The 8,890-nt window shown below is 36.8% G+C and overlaps 1 protein-coding gene across 2 annotated transcripts; it reads right to left on the bottom strand.

The window, feature by feature from the left end:
* Positions 1-3,632: 3,632 nt before the first annotated feature.
* Positions 3,633-8,160, bottom strand: LOC131042468 (fructose-bisphosphate aldolase, cytoplasmic isozyme 1). Of its 2 annotated transcripts, XM_057975762.1 has the most exons (3): positions 7,997-8,154; positions 5,392-5,458; positions 3,633-5,039 (listed from the first exon to the last, which is right to left on the bottom strand). In XM_057975762.1, exons 2-3 carry the CDS (start codon positions 5,417-5,419, stop codon positions 3,994-3,996), a joined length of 1,074 nt encoding a protein of 357 aa, XP_057831745.1. In that variant the 5' UTR covers positions 5,420-5,458; positions 7,997-8,154; the 3' UTR covers positions 3,633-3,993. The 2 variants fall into 2 exon arrangements, with proteins under 2 accessions (XP_057831745.1, XP_057831744.1); XM_057975761.2 differs by lacking the exon at positions 5,392-5,458 and having other exon boundaries at positions 7,997-8,160.
* Positions 8,161-8,890: the final 730 nt, after the last annotated feature.

The following is an 8,890-nucleotide window of genomic DNA, read 5'->3' on the forward strand; positions in this document are numbered from 1 at the left end:
CAGCAACTCTGTTAAGGTGGCTCAAATTCCTTTATGTTTTAAATCTAAAAACCTTGCTTTGACGATGAGGTTGTTTTGCTGACTGTCCCTCTGTCTCTCTAGGCAAGGTTTAGGTTTTCCATCCCTAATTCGCAACTCCATCTTTGGCAAAATTTCATATAAAGCCTGCCGGAGATGCAGGCGGGCCATAGAACCTGTGCCTTAGTGAAATAAAAATTACATCAGTATTAGAATTTTGAAGCTTGTCCACTGCTACAAGGGTTTTTGGCCATTGCTCTATTTTTTATACATTGAATTAAAAATAAAAGTTTATATGCTCAAGCTGACAACCAGTTCAAACGGAAAGAGTTCACATTGGATAGTAGCAAGGAATAACAGACGTCAGCAGCTTTAGGTAATTTTGAGGGTGACTACATTACATGTGATTTTTGGTTCTTAAAAACTAGTTTCTCCATGTTTTATGAAAAATTCAAAGCAAAATGGAAACAGTAATTAGCATCAGGTCTCTAACACTTAACAAAAAAATAATTAATCAAAGCTAGCAAATGTTACAACCCAACCAACATGATATATCTTTCAGCGTACTTTATTTTACAGTATGAACTATGATATCTTTCAGCCTGATTTATCGATAATCTTTATAGGTATGTTTATCGATATTCTTTAAAGATAGGTATGTAAGTATTGTTATGTAAATTTTTATTATTAATTTATTAGTTTGTATATATATGTATATTTATAATTTCTATATATTTTTGTATGGACAAACCCAACATAGACCCAGCCAAACCGATCCACCCAAACCAAACCAGTACCAAGATGGATTCAATTATTATTGTAAAGAGGATACACAAAGAATTGTTTATACCAAGATACCCTAAATTACACATCAATTATTATTGCAAAGACGATACACAAGGAACTGTTTATACCAAGACACCCTAAATTATGCATCATAGAAACAATAATATTATCTATAAGTAGGAGAGGATACAATGAACCCAAGAGTATACCATCCTCCATAGTGTGGTAGGCTAAGCAAAGCATAAGCTGAAGAAAAATTACCGTTGGAAGCCCACTAAAGCTCCCTTTTGTTAAGATTAATATGAGCAGCAATTTCAGAGGGAACACTCGACATTACAGCTATGTAGGAATGATTCTTTGAACGCTCTGTGGAACATTCTCACTATCTATTTGCTACCTTATTCTGAAGATAGATTTCAAGCCACTGGTTTATAAATTTAAAATACTCATCATAATAATCTGTAGCAACCAAACTCTATGACAGGTGGTCAAATATATTGTAGTGCTTTGTCCTTCAATAAAACTGTAACAACAATCACATTAGAACCACTCTATAACATTCTAGCAATGAAGATACATGTGGTTGTGAGAAACACTTTTAAAGAGGATCCCTGAATGCTCTTAGCCGTTAGGGCTTAGTGATTTAGGAATGCGTCATGCAGGGAAGGTTAATGATTATAACTTACTGGGGGAAATATTAAGTGTGAAGGCAGGGAAAGTAGTTCACGTCCCCGAGGCAAGCTGCAAAAAAGAGTGACCAGACAACCAAAATTTTTCATGACCAGATCGTTTAAACTTAGCTGTTAGACAAAGCCTTATCCCCCCACTCCCTCAGCAGAGCTTAACATTTATTATGAACCGTGTCATTGATTACTTTATGTCATTGATCATGAAACATTTCAAACTTAGTGTCTTCTAAATTGATTTTTCTACCTCAACGCCGTGTATCGCTGTTTCTGTAGCTGTTTTGTGTGTTTGTTGAAATGACTTGTGGCTGATTGTAGGTTTGTATAACACGAGAGTTGAGATGACAAAATTGGTTGTCCATTTTTATCTCCCACTTCCTCGGTAAAGCTCAGCATATATAATGAGCTGTGGACTCGATCACTTGATGTTACTGACCATGAAACATTGCAAACTCGGTGTTTGCTACATTAATTTTACTCCACAACTCTGTGTATGACTGAGTCTATGCCTTGTATCTTTGGTGCAATGCTGCCTCAAGGTACGGGTGATTCAAGGGTTGTATAACACCAAACATGAGACAACAGACCTGATTGAGGATTTTGTCATATACAGTGATGGCAGATGCGGTTCCGGGGCCAGAAAAGAGCTTTCTTCATAGGGTGGATGATAAAAAATGACCATTTGGGTGGAAGAGTGGAATATTGCTTAGAGATCACAATTTCCTCTGAAAATGGGCTATTATTTACTTTTTAGAACAGTAAAACCATATGTTTAAAAGAAGCAATAATAAACAATAAGGATGCATGGCGCACCTGATTTTAGTAAGACCAGTATTTGCAACCAAGTTCGTTCAAGAGTGCCATTAACTTGTCCAAAATCATTTTCTGAGAATAATTTTAGGTCTACCTATAAGGCCAAATTCAATAAGTATGAAATAAAAGGTGTCTGGGAAAAACCTTAACCAACCTCTTCTATCTGCAAACTGCAAAACAAAATATTTAAAATGATAAAACTGAAAACCATTTGCCGTTGCTGAAATTTTTGACTGCCACTGGAATTCCAAGAAGCAATTGAGAGCCATTTCTTGACTATTGATGGCAGAAATTTGGGTGACTTTAGGAGTGTTGCCAACTTCGATGTCTGTAAGTCTACCAAATTGCCCTTGGAACTTGTTAATTCAGTGGCTAGGATCATGCCTACAATGTTGTAAAACAAAGAGTGCTTCTCGGATGTCAAGGCTATCGTCTAAGGTAACATTATTGTCTACGTTACAGGTTTATCCCTGTTGCTTTTTGGATCCAGGTATGATCCACTCCGGAGTCAGATCCTAGTCCAGTGGAAGCGGGGTCCATCCAAGAGTTGTGATTTAGCCTGTGGGTTTGTCCCAAACGAACCCCACTGAACCCACATTGAACCCCACAAAATTTCGCAGAATCTTAAAATTAACAGACGTTTTAATTAATTGTTTTTGGTTGCTTAAAAATAAATCCGTAACCCTAAATAGCCACGATCACAATCTTTGCTTGCTACCACCTCTTCCCTCCTAATCATACATTTTCCTCCTGCTCATGCATCTTATCTACAGATTTATTCATAAGGCCATGTCAAAATAGACTCGTGATGAAGAGTTCACAGCAAGGAAGGGTTCAGTTCACATGCAGAATTGGACAAAAGTGGAGTAAACAGAATGGTGTACCTGCAGTTCTAGTAATCCAGTCGGATCCATTTCAATCACGATGGTTCGAGTAGTGGGTAGTATGGTCAGGGGTTTTAAACTTTAGTGGGTTATTTAAGTTTTATGTATTTATGTAGTTTAGATTCCAGTTTAATAAAAGTGGCTATGGTTTTATCTACATATATCAGGTATGCATATTGTAATCCATCTAAGCAACCAGTAATATTTCCATTCCTAGTTGTTTCCTCCGATTAGTATAGGGTATTGTAAACAGTAGAGCAGAAAAGAACTGAATTTAACCTATTTCTTCAAAGTTACACCTGCAGCAATCATTTATTCAAGACATCTGTCATTGTAGGCATCCAAATCAAACTCTTCGCAAATTCAGTAAATATCCACAATTTCCTAAATCTTTTAGTTAAAAACCAAAGCTAACTACATTTATCAAAAGCTATGGACAAGATAGTAGAAAAATATGGTCAAAATTAATTTTTTTCTGTGCATTTGCTTCAATACATCTGATGCATATAAAGATTGACAAGTTTAGAAGTCTATAAGCTTCTGGAGAACAATCGTTATTAATTTCTTAACCAGTAGAATGCTAATGCTAAAGGAAACAAAAAGTAATCAACCTTCAAATTCATCTGGTCCCGACTGTTCAAACTTCATAGTACCTACTTACCTAGTACTTGCAGATAATATTGAAGTTATATCTTCAATAATACATTCCTATGTTTCTACTTAATTATATCAAATGCAGTTTTTAGCTTGAATGAGAATGCAACAAGTAAAATTAGTAGGCACCGCACAGTAAAATCACTACAAGATCAGTATTTGTAATCTTTAACATGAAGGCTTTCAGTGGCAAGCCCAACACCAGCATCTCCACCATATTTGCCCAGGGTTGCTTCAGAATTGGCCTTGCAACGAACAAGGAATGCCTTCTGTGCAGCTCCCACATTCTCCTTTTTCCCAGCCCATGTCTTAAGGGTACTCTGTTGCAGTGCTCGCCCAAAGGAAAATGACAAGGTCCATGGCTTGATAGTGTTGAGTTTATTCATTGCATTCAAGTTCTTGGTGGCTTCTTCTTCACTTTGACCTCCAGAGAGAAAAACAATGCCAGGAACTGCAACTGGAACAGTTCTCTGCAATGCTGTTACAGTGTACTCAGCTATTACCTCCGGAGAGACCTTGGGACCATCTGAACCGGGAGTTACCATGTTGGGTTTCAGGAGAGTGCCCTCCAAAAGGACATGATGATCATTCAAAGCTTTATAGCAAGCTGCAATAACTCTTTCAGTAACTTCAGCACATTTTTTGATATCATGAGGTCCGTCAGTTAAAACCTCAGGTTCTACGATTGGAACCAGGCCATTCTCTTGGCAGATTATTGCATAGCGGGCTAACCCATGAGCATTCTGTTGAATTGCAAGTTCTGAGGGTTCAGTTGGGCCAATTTTTAGCACTGCTCTCCACTTAGCAAACCTTGCACCAGCTTTGTAATACTGCTGGCATCTTGCTGCAAGCCCGTCATGTCCCTGTGTTGTTGTTTCCCCATTTGTACCAGCCAAATCAACCGTTCCCTTATCCACCTTGATACCAGGCACTACTCCACCTTCCTGGAGTACTTCAACAAAAGGCTTGCCACTTGCTGTTTTCTGGTAAAGAGTTTCTTCAAAAAGTATAACTCCACTTATACAAGGAAGAGCACCTGGAGCAGTGAAAAGCAATTCTCTAAGTGCCTGACGATTGGCCTCTACATTCTCAACATTAATGCTTGCCAGGCGTTTGCCAATTGTGCCAGTACTCTCATCGGCTGCAAGGATACCCTTTCCAGGAGTTGCAATGTACTTGGCAGTCTTAATGAGCTCATCTACATTGTGAGAAAGAAAAGTTTATTTCAGCTAGGGAACTCAAGAGACACTTTTGGGTATGCAAACCTCAGCCAAAGGGTAAAACATGTTTCAGTTAACCTCAGAAAAAATGTAATGGAAATTTTTTATTTGTACTAAATTGGATGAAAGTCAAAACTTTATAATGCACACAGAAACCCAGCATATCAAGAATTGTAGCATATATTAAAAGGGTAAAACATGTTTCAGTTAACCTCAGAAAATATGCTACAATTCTTGATGTGCTGGAATAATATTATTTATCAAGAAGTGATAAACGTGCTTCAGAATTTTTAAATCAATGTTTCGGATCTCAGAATTTTTAACATCAACCTCTCAGATCACAGAGTTGTGTAGCCATTCGAAACTTTGATGTGTATAATTTCCACACTGTTATATCCTGCAGCACTTCAAATTAAAATTCAGAACACTTCATAAAACAAAACCCATTAACCCACTGAACATTGTTTGATACTCTGATGTTTCAAATATTTGCCAGCCATGCTGAGCTCAATGACAAATACCAAAACACCAAGGCAATTTCCTTGATCAATAGTGCTTTAGCGAAGTATTGACGCACTGAAACTACTGAAATTGAGCATATTGTATACTCTTCTTATGCACACAATCGTAAAGAAAGAAATCACAACTAATTCTAAGCTAAGAGTAGAGTTTGTATTGATTGGGCTCAGATTCACTTAGGTCACCATAACACCAAGTTTAATTCTAAGTTTGGCTGTAGATAAATTAACTTAGCCACCGAACAATATAAACCAATGGAATCCTGCACAGAAACACTAAACATATAATTCAGGTCGCATAAAATTCTGTTATATTTCAGAGATATATCAACGCTGTATCTTAGCTGTCAACCTTGTAGAAACGAAACTGTACCCAGAAGATCAAAGCTGTGTCTTGCTTGTCACACACAAAGCATCCTGCTTGGTTTAATTGCAATAAGCAAACAAAGGACAAACAACAAGAGGAAAGCGAGGAGGCAGCAGGAAAGACCTGGCCAATTAGTATCCAAAAATTTCATCAAGATTTCTTATCATATTCCATGTAATTGAACTAAAAAGAGAGCCTTCGACAGAGCACATCCAAAAGGGATGTGGTGTTTTGTCCTTAAATCAAGATCTCTTATCATATTCCATGTAATTGAATTTAAAAAGGAGCTTTCGACAGAGCATATTACAAATTTAAAATGATAATCAAAGAACCTTTTAAAATTTAATATTCATGGGCTTTAGCAAATGGCTTTTAATGAATCCAAGATGCAAATGTCAAATATTGCACTACGAAAAACACTGCAAAATAATTTTGGAAGATTGTTGCCGCCTCCAAGCAATTAAAAGGTTTGCTTGTGGGTGGGTTCTTCAAAGAAGAAAACGATGAAGCAATAAGTGGATCCTTCAACCCAGCAAATCTTACATACAACTTGAGTCTCGTGAACATTTCTACACACACTAATAAATCTAAAATGAAGGAATCCTGGAATACCTTCTAGAAAACTTCTCATTTCTAAATCATTAGTGTAAGGCAATCAGCTTCCAAAATGCAAATCCACGCATAAGAAAATCTGTTACTACAATAATTTAATTTGTAATGTACTTTCATATCGAATGACTTATCCGATTCATTCTAGTCTGTCGCATTAACATTGAGAAAACAAAGTAAGCCTGAAATTTCTAAAATGTTAAACCAAAAAAATGGCAAAAAATTACTAAAATGTTACTTTAAAAATGGCAAAAAATTACCGAAGCAGGCAATTCGTTCCACTCATTCTAGTCTGTTGCATTAACATTGAGAAAAGAAAGTAAGGCTCAAAATTTCTTAAATGTAAACAACAAAAATGGCAGAAAAGTACCAAACCAGGGAAGGCTGAAAAACTCCAAAGCAGGAAAAGTCACTCCATTTATTCCATTAACATTGGAAAAAACAAAGCCGTCCTGAATTTTTTTAAAACATTGAAAAAAAAATGGCAGAAAATTACGAAAGCAGTCAATTCATTCTATTAATTCCAACAAAGCACAAACTTAAGTTCAATCTTGCAATATCTTTATAATGAAAAATCTAAAGAAAACCGTCAAGCAAACTATCTTCAATATGCATCAATTGCACACCGAACCATAAATTCTCTAAATTCTCCACTTATCCTATAACCTGAAAGCATAATTTCAATAGCCTGCAATACTCTACATAGAATGTCTATTGAAGTAATGATATCATACGCAATATTTCATCAATTGCCTACCAAACCATAAATTCTCTTAATTCTCCACTGATCCAATAGCCTGAAAGCATAATTTCAATAGCCTGCAATACTCTACATAGAATGTCCATTAAAGTAAGCATATCATACGCAATATTTGATCAAATGCGCACCAGACCATAAATTCCCTATATTAACTCTAACCCAGTAATCTGAAAACGTACTTCTATTAATTATTTATGCCTACATTCAGTGCGAATTGAACTTAGGACATCAAACTGCCAAAAATATTTGCGACCAAACAAACTCTTTTGCATTTGTTAGCTCATAGCGAGGAGAATGGTACAAATGTAAATTAACACAGATATATACAGTAACAGCAATCGGATAACCAAACTGAACACAATCTGATAAGGCTAAAACTGAACACACCTAGTAACCAAATCTTTTCTTAAGTTTATACCCAAAAACAGTTGTCAATACTTATACATATTCCAGATATTCAAAACTCAAAAGAGTACTGCTTAGGCGATTAGGAAACCATCTTGTCTGCAATTTAACAGATACAAGAACTGCAAACCAGAAAGCAAAATTCAAGCTCTACCCAATCCAGTAAATAATGAAAGAAAAAAACAAAATCTATATATCATCTGTTGAGCTGAAAGAATGAAACCGAAATGAATGCTACAGAGGTCGCGGTTTCGAGCCCCTCATTGATGGGGTTACCTGTGTATTTTCCAAGGTACGCCGACATTTTGTCTGAAGAAAAATTGAAGCCCACTTCAAATGAGATGTTAATACAACGCTACTGTCTATGTGAACATCCCAGAGCTTTAAAAAGCAATTGGCCGGGAAAATATCATGGCGAATATTCGCATATCGATTCTAACATTCCGGTAACGCAGTCGGCGGGTCGATTTTATGGGAGAGGCGGTGGACACGTGTCAAGACAACAGCCCTCGGGCATGGCTAAGACTTGGATAATGACACGGGTGACTCACTCACTTCCAGCTGGCGGGACACGTGGAATATGCGCGGCGAATAAAGTTTGTGCTGTAACCCTCATCATTGGGTGCTTTTGCAGACGTGGCCTTGAGGACAAATGGCCCAATAGGGATGCGACACGTGGCTGATAGTTATCCGGAACAGGCCACAGATTTGTTGAAAGCGGAAAGTAGTTATTGTTTTTGACTGACCTGTGGATAGAAAGTTCTTTTATTAAGATCATATGCCACGTCAGCTTTTTAATTCTATTTTAATCTCGTATTCTATGGTGAGGTGTTTCAAATTTAGATTATTGTTATGTTTCTCTAGCATGTCGTGTTGAAAAGAATGTGTTTTTAGGCACTTGGTTTTACCTAATTATGTCTATTCTATTATTGGTTGGGTTTATGGAAACGATTTATGAGCATGTTCTAATGGCTGTGATAGTAGTTGTTGATTTAATGTTCAATTTTTTTGACAGCATTGTACCAATATTTGTGACTTTAGAGTTGTTATGGCTGATGATGACTACCTATAGTTCTTAAAACCAACCAATCATGTGATGCCACGTCAGCTGCACAAGTATGGGTCTCCCTTTTGCACGACCATTAATCTCACCTTTTTTGGGGCTGTTTT

This window comes from Cryptomeria japonica, chromosome 1, assembly GCF_030272615.1.
Source record: "Cryptomeria japonica chromosome 1, Sugi_1.0, whole genome shotgun sequence".
In the NCBI taxonomy this organism is placed as follows: Eukaryota; Viridiplantae; Streptophyta; class Pinopsida; order Cupressales; family Cupressaceae; genus Cryptomeria; species Cryptomeria japonica.